General features: G+C 38.7%; 1 protein-coding gene across 1 annotated transcript; it reads right to left on the bottom strand.

Annotated features, from left to right (window-relative positions):
* Nucleotides 1-5,644: 5,644 nt before the first annotated feature.
* LOC138358357 (ice nucleation protein-like) lies at nt 5,645-6,235 on the bottom strand. The gene has a single exon (XM_069316195.1). It carries the CDS (start codon nt 6,233-6,235, stop codon nt 5,645-5,647), a length of 591 nt encoding a protein of 196 aa, XP_069172296.1.
* Nucleotides 6,236-13,283: the final 7,048 nt, after the last annotated feature.

A 13,283-nucleotide genomic window follows, 5' to 3' on the forward strand; every position in this document is an offset into this window, starting at 1 on the left:
ATAGAGATGAAGGACTCCAGGTATTCTGTTGTGTGTACATGCACAATTGAGCACAATTAGGACATTGACCCAGGAAGAAATTCATTAACAGTTAAGTTATCGTCCAAGTGTATCCAGCTTCACATTGTGTCCTGTTGAAGGTCCAGCTTTACCTTGTGTTCTGTTGAACGTCCAGCTTCACCTCGGTCTTCTGATGAACGTCCGGCTTCACCTCGTTTTCTGTTGAACGTCCAGCTTCACCTGGATTTTCTGTTGAAGGTCCAGCTTCATCTTGTGTTCTGTTGAACGTCAATCTTCACCTTGTGTTCTGTTGAACGTCAATCTTCACCTTGTGTTCTGTTGAACGTCAATCTTCACCTTGTGTTCTGTTGAACGTCAATCTTCACCTTGTGTTCTGTTGAACGTCAATCTTCACCTTGTGTTCTGTTGAACGTCAATCTTCACCTTGTGTTCTGTTGAACGTCAATCTTCACCTTGTGTTCTGTTGAACGTCAATCTTCACCTTGTGTTCTGTTGAACGTCCAGCTTTACCTTGTGTTCTGTTGAACGTCCAGCTTTACCTTGTGTTCTGTTGAACGTCCAGCTTTACCTTGTGTTCTGTTGAACGTCCAGCTTTACCTTGTGTTCTGCTAAACGCCCAGCTATACCATAGGATCATTGATTTAATAAGAACATACATCATGAAATTTTATGTTAAAATAATGTATGAAACAACTCAAAATCTATTGAGATACCACCTAATTCTTGGGATATAAATTATTTCTTTTGTTGGTGAAGTAAGAATTTATTAGTTTAACAGTAGCAGGAGAAGGAAGAGAGAGTAAGAAGAAAGGATAGGAAGAACAAGAAGAAAGGATAGGAAGAACAACAAGAAAATAATCTTTGTCCGTCTCCAAACTCCTCCGAATCTCCCTCCTCACTTCCTTTCTCTGCTCGAATTATTTATTTCAATACATGAAGAGAAAGTGGAAACATCTGACTCTACAATAACCGCATAACAATTTCTTACAAAGCCTTATAAACAAAATAACAAGAAAAAGGAAATCAAAACAAGAAAAATCCATGATAGCTATGTAATTTTATTTCACAATAAAACTTAAGCCCTAAGCCATCGTTGTTTTCTTCAAATAAGAGTATTTTTATAATCAAGAACGTAAACAATAATTCACTAAGAAGATTTGCAGCATTTGTGAAGCAAATATTTTGCCGAGTGTCTCCATGACGCTGGAAATAATGTGGCAACATTTATTTGGTCCTGATTTTTATACAATATAAAATGGTTCAAAAAGAAATAACAGTTAAAGAATTATTTTCTCACTTTATCCGTCATTTTTTTGTGTGTTTTTCAATGTCTATTCTTCACTAGAATGTGCTGGTTTCTAATATGTATTAGTCTCTAGGACATATATTCTTTAATATATGCTTCTTTCTAGTATAATTTCTTCTCTACTTTATTCTTCACTCTTCTATTTGTTCCTTTTACAATATTTATTCTATGCTTATCTCTAGCATTTTCTATTTGATATAATATTCCGCTCTCTAATGTTTGCTCCTCTTCACTCTAATTTTCCAAAACAACTTTTCCGTCATTCAGCTTGTAACATTTCATTTACAGTGTTAAATATTAATAACATTTGCATTATAAATTGAAAACAAATTTACAATCGGCTGCTTTTCACACAGACACAGAACTCTGCAACATAAGCAGAGAGGTTTGTAGGAGACACAGAGGTTTTCCAAATGCAGTAATGTATTCAGATTTGTATTCGGTACTCTATTGCGTCCTGTTTTTTAGCTGATATATTATTATATTTCAGAGCCTATTTACAATTATGAAGTCCTATTCTAGTGAATATTGTTGTCGGAGGCCCTACATTCGTAGTGAATATTGCAGTGAATAATATGGGCGGCCGTAACTACATTTGTATGAGCATTGCCTGGTAGCGTAACTGTCTTTGTAATGAACATTGTTAGCGGGTGTTGTTGCCGAGAGTAACTGCATTTGAGGTTAACATTGTGAGCGGACGTAACTGCATTCGTAATGAACAGTGTAAGCGAGCACGGTGGGCAAAAATAACTACATTTGCAGCTAGCATTGTGGGCGGGCGTAACTGCATTTCTGGTGAACACTGTGAGTGGTGGTAACTTCATTTGTAGTGAACATTGTTAGCGGGCATAACTGAATTTCCAGTGAACATTATGAGCAGCTTAACTTCACTTGTAGTGAATTCTTTGAGTGGGGGTAACTGTACTGAACATTGTGGCGTGGACGTAACCGCATTTAAAAATCATTGCAATGAACGTAAATAATTAATTCAAACGTGAATTGCGCGCAACAAATCTTCAGTGACGTGATGAAAACAATAATACAATGATAAATATCCTGACACTACTAATTACTCGGCTTTTCAAGTGGCTTAAAAGACGACCAGATATTTTGAGGAGTCACGTCAAAGTGAATGTGAAGATGGTGTAATAGGCTCCTCACTGACAACGAATCCTTTCGGAGATGTATATCAGTCTCCTTGAAACCTTCCAGGAGATCAAATCAACTATACAACTATACGGGATCCTTCCTGGAAATCTTAGCAGCCATTCAGAATCCTTACTGGAGTTAATATCAACTATACGAGATCATTCCTGAAAATCATATTAGCCATTCGGAATCCTTACTGGAGATAATATAAAGCACACTGAATCTCACAGGGGGATTATATCAGCCCCTCTGAATCCCTACTGGGAATTATTTCAAGAGCACAGTGTCGTCTGGATTAGGATACAAAGTCCAGGCACGCGTGGTTGGATCAGTTGATCCCGACTGTATGTGTGGTTCCAATTACAAAGCGAGTAATTTTCTCTATAGCGAGGCTTTCGATTCTGTGTACTAAAGTGTTAAAATACAAGTCTGGAATGAAATATCTGGACTAAAAATAATGGGCCAACTGTAGTAAGTGCCGTAGAGTGACAGGACATGTCAGAAGTACCAAAAGTGTCAGAAATGTCGGCAATTTTGGCCTGACTTCGCGGTCATGATCTATCATCTGTAGCACAGGAAATGTATGAATAGAGTAAGTGAATGCCAATGATTATTCATGGTATTTGGACTTTCTGACACTCGCATTGGTTATTTATATTGGAACGCAATCAAAACTATGCATATTTGATCATTATTGTAGCTATAATGAATATACTACATTGAATAGATCTAAATAGGAGCTACCTCGTGTAGGCTAACAGGCATTCCACAGTTTCCGTTATTCTTTTGGTCGTATGTGACAAGGTTGATATCGCTAACACCGAAAGATTTCAGCAAGTCCCTTCACAAATATGCGTGAATTCCCGGCAACATCATGAAATATATAATATGTACCTGGGCATTCAAGTCTGTTATAATGTCTCAATAATGTCACATTATTGTCCTCTGTCTACGAAATAAGTACTCACCTAATTATTCTTGCGGGGGTTAAGCTTTCGCTTTTTGGTCCCGCCTCTCAACTGTCAATCAACTGGTGTACAGATTCCTGAGCCTACTGGGCTCTATCATATCTACATTTGAAACTGTGTATGGAGTCAGCCTCCACCACATCACTTCTTAGTGCATTCCATTTATTAACTACTCTGACACTGAAATAATTCTTTCTAACGTCTCTGTGGCTCATCTGGGTACTGGGTACTAAGTGTACTAGCCTTGATGCATTATTGCCTCAGAGATGCTATAGACCGCACCATATAACGACACTTAATACCCATGAGTGGGGGGTTTAAAGAAGCCTGACTGTGGAATCTACTTCTTTTAGATTTGAAAGTAAAAGCAATTGCAAGAAATGCTGGAATCCTATTCCAGGTTTTGCTGCTCTAAGTTGCTGCCTACCACGAAGGTGTACTCATGAATCTTACTGTACTGTGTAATTAAAAACTGGCGTTTTTCTGTATTAAAAATAAAGATTACAATTTGATCATTGATAGAACTAGTTTTTTGGTTAAATTAGGTGTTTTGTGTAGTTGGCAATTATTTGTATTTGCAATACATGGGTGAAGCATTTATAGAGAGGTACAATTCGTACACATTAAGAAGCCGAAGTACTGTCCATGAAAAGCTCGAACGTACACACTTTTGAAACATCTATAATAGCTGATCATCAAAACATTGGCCAGATGCTCGTTAATCCAGCCTCAAAGTCTGTTTTTAAATTAAAAAAAATTTTTTAACAACTAATAACGTTTGAACGATTCTCTAACATTGCTTTGTATATTTGAACTGCATCTCCATTAATTCTTCATCCACGTACTGCAAACATAAGTAATGACCACACAAGCTTAATACCTAACCAAACTTAACCCCGGTCTAACTATGCAAACAATTTGAGAAATGATAAAAGATATCCAGAAACATTGCAGTAGCTATACACAGACTCAGACGTTGTTACAAGTGCTGCTGGAAAGTAATAAACTCAATAGTAAATGAGTGTCATATCAGTGGAACAGAAGCAGAGGCGCCCTATTGCACTACTTTTGGAATGTGAAGCTACTGAAACCCTGCGCATCAAACTCAACATTAATCCAACGACAGCAACTGCATTAGTTGCACATTCCACAGAGACTACAATGATTAGAAAAGCCGTTGAGGGATGGGACTCACTAGTGAGCATTCTGAGTCTATATCCGCCACCAAGATAATGTTATTAAAACAAGACTATAACCACATTAATCCAACGACAGCAACTGCATTAGTTGCACATTCCACAGAGACTACAATGATTAGAAAAGCCGTTGAGGGATGGGACTCACTAGTGAGCATTCTGAGTCTACATCCGCCACCAAGATAATGTTATTAGAACAAGACTATAACCAGTACACTAAAACAGAAGAGAAAAAGAAACAGGGAAAAAGGAGGAATCCCCACCTCCATTTAAAAATTTTGACCCAAATATCACAGTAATAAGGTTATCGCGAATAACTGAACTGAATTCCGGGCTCACCATAGCCCGTGTTACATGGACATTTCGTTCTGAGTAGCTAAATTTAAAACAACAACAACAACATTTGAGAAACGACAAACTTTTAAAACACAATATGTTAAAATGAATGTATCTTTAGGGCCTGCAGCAGCTTGGAAAAACATAGCTGGTGGATTGGGTAGAGTTAAAAAAATCTTTATTCATAAACAGCGAGTTTGGCGGGTGGAATAACGAACATTTCGCTATTGTTTATGAGGGCGGGACGAATAATATCTGAGGCATCAAACAGAACAGACAAAACAGCCAACGAATCCATGAAATAGTGGTGAGTAAATCTTTTGAAGCAATATCGGCCTCTCTTATGACAAGCCTCACTATCAAGTGTACCTGAGGGAGTTGAAAGCAACGGTAACAGTGAAGATATAAGCCATGGCATGGACTATAAGAGCAGGGTGGGAGTGTCAATAAAATTAGTAGTAGTGATAGCAAGAATCACAGTGCTAGAAGGAACAGCAGGAACAATAGTAAGGGTGTCAGGAAAAGAAGCAGCAGCAGCGATAGGAGGCAGCAATATCAGCAGCAGCAGCGTATGAGGCACGGTAGCAGCAGCAGCAGCAGCAGCAGCGGTTACGACGCGCCTGGTAACAGGAATATAAGAAATAACCGTAGCAGCATCAGCATAAGGATCAGTTGGTGGCAGCAATATCAGGACCAGCAGTGGCAGCAATATCAGGACCAGCAGTGACAGCAATATCAGCACCAGCAGTGGCAGCAATATCAGCACCAGCAGTGACAGCAATATCAGCACCAGCAGTGGCAGCAATATCAGCACCAGCAGTGACAGCAATATCAGCACCAGCAGTGGCAGCAATATCAGCACCAGCAGTGGCAGCAATATCAGCACCAGCAGTGGCAGCAGTATCAGGACCAGCAGTGACAGCAATACCAGCACCAGCAGTGACAGCAATATCAGCACCAGCAGTGAAAGCAATATCAGCACCAGCAGTGACAGCAATATCAGCACCAGCAGTGGCAGCAATATCAGGACCAGCAGTGGCAGCAATATCAGCACCAGCAGTGACAGCAATATCAGCACCAGCAGTGACAGCAATATCAGCACCAGCAGTGGCAGCAATATCAGCACCAGCAGTGGCAGCAATATCAGCACCAGCAGTGGCAGCAATATCAGCACCAGCAGTGGCAGCAATATCAGCACCAGCAGTGGCAGCAATATCAGGAACAGTAGTGGGGGTGGTATCAGGAAACAGAGACACCATTGACAGAGACAAGAGCAGAAGCCGTTCGCAGTATCTAGGCATTGCAACAACCTCTTTAAGATTATAATTGCACGCGAGGTGATCATTGGACCCAGTTGCCGGAACAGTTAGGGGGGGCTGAGGTCGTTATGACCCATGTCACTCTACCGGAAATAAATACCCTTTCCATTGCATCATAATAATTTTATGGCAAATTATTTATAGCTGAAGACAGTTCGAACGCTCTCTGTTGACGGTGGAAACTCGCGAATAATCATATAGTGAATTATATAATTAATAATTCGGTTTGTAGAGGACAGGAAACCTGTGTGTATATATATATATATATATATATATATATATATATATATATATATATATATATATATATATATATATATATATATATATATATATATATATATATATTCACTTTAGTCGTGTATGGAGGTAGCCCCTAAGATTGAACTACGGAATTTCCACTGGATACAACCCTACAACAGTTGTCTAACTTCCAATGCATATTTACAGCCAGGTGAAGAGGTGCACTAGGTGAAAGGAAACGGACCTTATTATTTCTGTCCCGACGGGGAATCAAATTCGGGGTCATCAACTATTGGTCGAGAATGAAATCTTAAAGATCCAAAGATATTATATATTTATCTTTACATCTGACGGTTATTCATCTGTTCGTATAATTATATGGAGCGTATCCTATGTTAAAATTAACCTATATATTTCTGTGCTCAAATTGACATTGTTGATTATTCCGTTGATAACTGATTAAATCCATAATGAATTCATCTCTTTTGGATACAAGTTAACGCAATATTATTATCTATCGTGATGTAAAATAGATATAATCTATTTTAGTACCGAAAATAGCACCAAAAGATGTGAAGCAATAACAGCCGTGGTTACGATACTTAGTGACGTTTAATGTTCAATACTATAATTGGCCTCATTAACTTAACCAAGCGAAACTACTGGTTTAAAATAAAGTTTTCCGAGCTTAACCTTTAATAGCTTACCCATTCCTAAATTAACTAAATCTAACGTATCATTACATAGTCATTCCTACTAGTTTTCTAGAGAAGTTTTCAAGTGTTCCATTAAAAAAAGAAAAACAAAAGTAAGCGGTGAAAATTTATCGACTGATTGTCATATCCGTAAGGCCTATACTTTTCCCTTAAACATTAAACAAACAATAAAAAAAGCAAGAAAAGCGATCTCTCTTCTATTTTCTTAAGCCGATCATTTCATATAAAAGTGACTGAGATCTATTTGGCATCATAGCAATAAAGCTTGCTAATTAATGAAAACATATAGCAAAACATGTTTTTTTCTGAACTATTACGTAAGTGAAAGGAAAATGCATGATTGTAAATGTCCAAACAAACGAACGTAATTACATTAATTCCCTAATCCGTGCCATGAGAGCAATTTTCACCCGGTAAATCTATAACAAATTAAAAACTAAAAAAAATTGCCGAACATATGACGGGAAAAAAATGCTCTTCTCTCCAAATTTTATACTTTACCACCATCATATTCAGGTAAAAGAGCCTTTACTTTAAAACTGTGCCTACATTGCATCTAAGCTTATGTAACTTAAATCTTTCAGTGAGCTTCAGAAGAAAGTGTGTTCTATGAAGATTCGTTCCAGCTTTACCGCCTCGATAAAAACGAAAATATATAAACGGAAACCACATATAATAGTCACATCGCACTATAGAAAAAAAAACAAGGAACATAAAATATTTGAGAGCAATCATGTCGAAAGATTTTAATTTTGAATAACGCAATAATGTAGATGTAATAGTTGCAAGAAAAAGGACAGTCTGGATAACAAGAACCTTTCACACAAGAGATGCTAGATCAGCGATACTACTTTTTAGACATTAGTGCTCTCTACGGTGGAATATTGCTGCACACTAAAAGCCCCCATTCAAAGTTGGATAAATTACTGACCTGGAGAGCTTGCAGAGATCTTTTACTGCCCAAATTCATTCCATAAACCATCTAAATTATTGGGAAAGTTTAATATTTCTAACTGTATTCTCTATAGCACAAGTTAGAGATAGATAGTAATTTACATGTGGAAGGTATGAAGGAACTGGTGCCAAATCTGTATATGGAAATAACTTGATACGAGACCAGGAGGCACGGCAAGAAGTGCAAATGTCCCACTGAAAAGCAAAGTGCAGTGGGTACACTAAGAATAAATTATGTCAACATGAAGCGACCAAGACATTTCTACGCACCTTCACGGTGTTCAAAAGTAAACCGGATAAACACTTTCATAAGACACATGATCAACCGAGCACTAATTCATACGTCAGACTTCAAGCAGCTGCATCTAACAGCCTCGTTTTCCAAACCACCAACCAGGAAGCTGCGAGAACAAAGATTCCCGTAGCAAACAGGTTAATATAACAGGTAGGTAGGTAGGTAGGTAGGTAGGTAGGTAGGTAGGTAGGTAGGTAGGTAGGTAGATAGGTAGGTAGGTAGGTAGGTAGGTAGGTAGGTAGGTAGATAGGTAGGTAGGTAGGTAGGTAGAAGTATCAAAGATCAATTACGTACTTACGGTCAAATGTTAAATGATTTCAGTTTTCCGGCATCCCCAACAAATCTATTTTAATTTCTCATGACACAAATTTTCGGGTTTTAAAATTGCAACATAAAACGGAAAATATTGCAGTAATAAAAGCAGGAAGCCTGTAAACTGTTAATTTTACTGCAATTGTCACACAATATTAAAGATTTGGTGCGCTGTGTAATATATGTGGGAGCGTTCAATTCTAAGAAGGTTAGGCAAGTCTCACATGTGAATGAGTTTCACTGGTTAAATATAAGAGCTGCTTCTCATGGGCCTAGAGGCCTTCTGTAGTTATTTATGTTTTTGTGTTCTTCACATAGCCTTGCATATCTCTGACTTGTACTGACAACCTGCTTGAACACACGAGAGTCAAGCTGATGCGTAACTTACAGTTCATATAAGAGCTTCTGAGCTCATCGTTAATAGCTCCCTGCCTGCCTACAATCATCATAATCTCACCAAACTAAAAATATTTTGACCGAAAACATGAATGAGTTTACAAAATCATTTCAATGCTTTTGTAATTAATTTATTCTCTCGTTCTAAAAACATTTGGCGATTTCTATTCACATGCAACTATTAATATCTTATTTTTTTCCTCTCGCCTTAGTTACAGTTTGATACTGACGAATGAGATGCCAGAGTGGCCGACACTTCTGCCACAACAATGACAAATGACTCCTTCTCTGCTTCCAATTCCTCCATTTATATTTAGTTTTTGTTCGCTCATACGAAAATCCCAGAGTCTCTCCATCCCTAAACCAAGTGTCTCAACATTTCAGTCGTGTCCTGGCGCTTTGATGCTTTTCACACAAGGAAGTGATGTCCCTAGTTCGCCCTCGTCTGTACAGCGGAAACCTCTCTTCTTGAGGTCTGGCGATGATCCACGATGATCCTAGTGGATTTGCAATGTTCCTTCCCCCTTCGTCCGACAACAGCTCCCTGTCCTCGAGTCCATTGCAAGTGCAACAGTCATACAGACTTAGCGCTTTCTACCCATAAATACCTGACCTTACCCAACTCAGCGTCCGTCAGCTGGTGTCCACACTCCTAGACCCTTCTACTAACTTCAATCATAGTCAACTATTGTCAACAACAATATCGTGAAAATCGTGAAAATACCGTGAAAATACCGTGAAAAATCTCATCGTGAAAATACCGTGAAAAATCAATACCGTGAAAATCTCGCTCACACAGGTCGTGATTTCGTTATACCAAGTTTTCCCTTCTCTACGTCCCTGCGCCTCATTAACCAACGAAACATTTTACGAAACACACTATGGATACAGAAGCATTTAAATTCCTTCGAATATTTATTATTATATAACACTGATAATTATAATAGACACCCTATACTAAGGTACACTAGGGAGCGGTGATGTACATCTTACACCCACATCGAACTCTTGCATAGGACATTAAACTACATTCTTCACTCCACTTATTTATATATGAAGAAGTTTTAATGAATCCTAAACAATACATTATAACCTGCAGGGACATGAAGCAAGAAATAAACATTAGGAAAACAGTGTTTTGCAGTCAATCACTACAACATAGTCGAACAGAATCAAGGAAATTATTTTATAGCTACCCACTTCCCGAACTAAATATACGCAAAATGTAAACTTTAACATACAATGCTACACGTCTCTGATTGTTCCCCCATTGTTGCTTAACTACCCTTCACATTTCCCCCTTCATATATATATCATTGACAAACACTAACTCTATCATCAGCTACATATGTGATAAACTTCCTACACGCGAAATATTATCTATCAATAAGCTCAGTTCTCATCTTAGTGCTTTAGTTACAGTTTCAATACATTTTCAGCACCGGGGATAACCTATGTTCGCTAATGACTCTTGAGAAGGCATATTGTGTAGTTAGTTTTCAATTGCTGGGCCTACTCGCTATTAGCGTGCTTATTGCCTTGGTGAATTACCAGTTTAAGCTTAACAATCGGCAATGAAGCCCGAGTGAAATACCCGTCGCCAGCTTTGTATAATGCTTTTGGATAATATCTTTGACTAATGACAGTCAGCTTTAGTAACTATTTTGAGTTAAGTATTTTTGTGCGCATGTGTGTTTGATAAAGCCTTCAGATTAGTAAAATATTATTCAGTAAATAATTTACGCGGTTTTATGCGTTTTTACCTCGTTAATGGCTCTCTGCTCTTCAGAACATTATATAATGGATTTTGACAAAAATTCACGGAATTCAGAAATAACGCCATCAGTGGTGTTGAAGAAATGTGTAAGTACTTCATTCATAATGATGTACTGGCAGGAATCTTAGCGAAGTATTAAAATATTGCTTACTGTAGGTAATGCATGCATATGACTGTGAAGCTGCCGCCCAGTTGAGGGGGTGTGGAGTACGACTAGTAACTGTGTGAATCACCATAGACGTAAAGTGCCTTGTAAAGTGACTGATGTGAGCCTCTTGTTGAATCACTTGTGATATAAAAAGATCATTGATATGTATATGTATTTGTGAACATGTATGTAACATTACATCATATGTATGTATGTAACATTACCAATTGTGTAACTATCATCACAAGATTGTCCCTTACTTAGCTAAACGTACAATGGGGTTCAGTTCCTGAACCGATTATATGCCTCTGTAACCCTTTCCACCACTGCCCACGGGATGGGTATGGGGTGCATGATAAAGAAGTTAATAATACCAAATAATAGAACTATGCTCTGTTATTGTGATTGTAACAAGTTGCAATTTCATTCTGGTAAGGCGATGACAGTCGGTTTCGAAATGTGATTCACTGATTTCCCCCATTCTCCCCCCTCCCACTTCCCCCCTTTCTCCTCCCCATTCTATTTCCTCTGCCCCTCCGACTTTCCCTTTCCTGCAAACTTCGCCTCCTTCCATACTTCCCTTCCCTCAACAATTTACCCCTCCCCTCAAACTTTCCCTTTGCGTCTTCATTCAATTTCCCCTCAAAATTTTCCCTTTTACTATCTTTCGTTTATCTTTCCCATCCAATTTTTGTTTACCACTCCTCTCACTTCCCACCAGCTACCCGCCACACTTCTCTTCCCTTCTTCTCCTCTCACCTCCTCTTATCCCCCGTCCTTCCTATCCAATTGGTATTCTTCCTCGTAAGATCAGCTTATTCATCCCCTCAAAATGATAAGCTGTGATCGTTGCTTAATAAATGACAGTTATTATATTGTGCAAAACGCTGAGAACAGATTTTCTTATGTTAACATTGTGGAATACGAAGAAACACACATACACACGCACAAACACACACACACACAAACACACGCACAAACACACACGCACACTTTACACATAAACACATTCATTCCCAGCTTGAAACCTTTACCAGAAAAAGGACAAACAGAAACTTGAGAAGGTCCAAAGATATGCAACGTGACTCGTTCCGGAGTTGAAGACACTAGACTAAGAGGAAAGACTGAGAGCACTGAACCTTACCATGCAATACAAAAAGGAGAATTAGGAGGAGGACATGATAACAACAGATAAGAATGTAAGGAAAATTGATAAATTAGACAAAGCAGCATTGCTGAAAGGTTGGAACATCAGAACTTATCATAGATGGAAACTAGAGACACAGATGAGGCATAGAGACATCGGGAACACCTTCCTCAGTGTTAGAGCCGTCAATAAATGAAACACATTAGACGCAGCAGTCGTAGAAACTAATTCCATTCAGGGATTTTAATGTAAATACGATAAAAGCGTAAAAAAATTCATTGCATTTATCTTTGAACGTTTGGAAGGCGGGGCCAGGAGCTTAGCTCGACCCTGCAAGCACAACTGGGTGAAGGAGATGGGAACTATCGGGAGAAAGCTCCAACCCATTACGACTATATAGCACTTGGAAAGGATCAGGGTAAGGATTTGGGATGGAACCGGGAGGAAACAATGGTCCCCAACCACTTGGACGGTCGGGGATTGAACCTGCATGAAGCGAGACCGTCACTCTACCGTCCAGCTCAAGTGGATGGGTGAGTACACAACTAGGCGAGTACATACAAACACACAGGTGCGCTACAGGTTTTCAAGCAAGGTGAGGGGGATAGGAAGCTGCTGCTTCTCTCATGGGATATTGTTGATGACTCTCTGCTCCACTTAATCTTTCGCCACCTGACGCCGCTCTGGCAGATAGCATCAGTCACCAGCGAACAGGTGAACATTAATATTTCAAAGTAATTAAAACGCCATTTGCATTTATACAGGAACGATGCCACTGAGAATTGTTTAATGTTGATTGGAGCCACTGAGTATTTTGTGACTCTATGAACAATGGATTCCTTGTGATTTCATGAGAACAGCTGTTTTTTGTAAGGAATGGTGATGTCACGCCTCAGATATTAAATGTAAAGAATAGTGATGTCACGCCGCATATATTAAATGTAAAGAATGGTGATGTCACGCCGCATATATTAAATGTAAAGAATGGTGATGTCACGTC

This window comes from Procambarus clarkii, chromosome 83 (genome assembly GCF_040958095.1).
Source record: "Procambarus clarkii isolate CNS0578487 chromosome 83, FALCON_Pclarkii_2.0, whole genome shotgun sequence".
Lineage (NCBI taxonomy): Eukaryota > Metazoa > Arthropoda > Malacostraca > Decapoda > Cambaridae > Procambarus > Procambarus clarkii.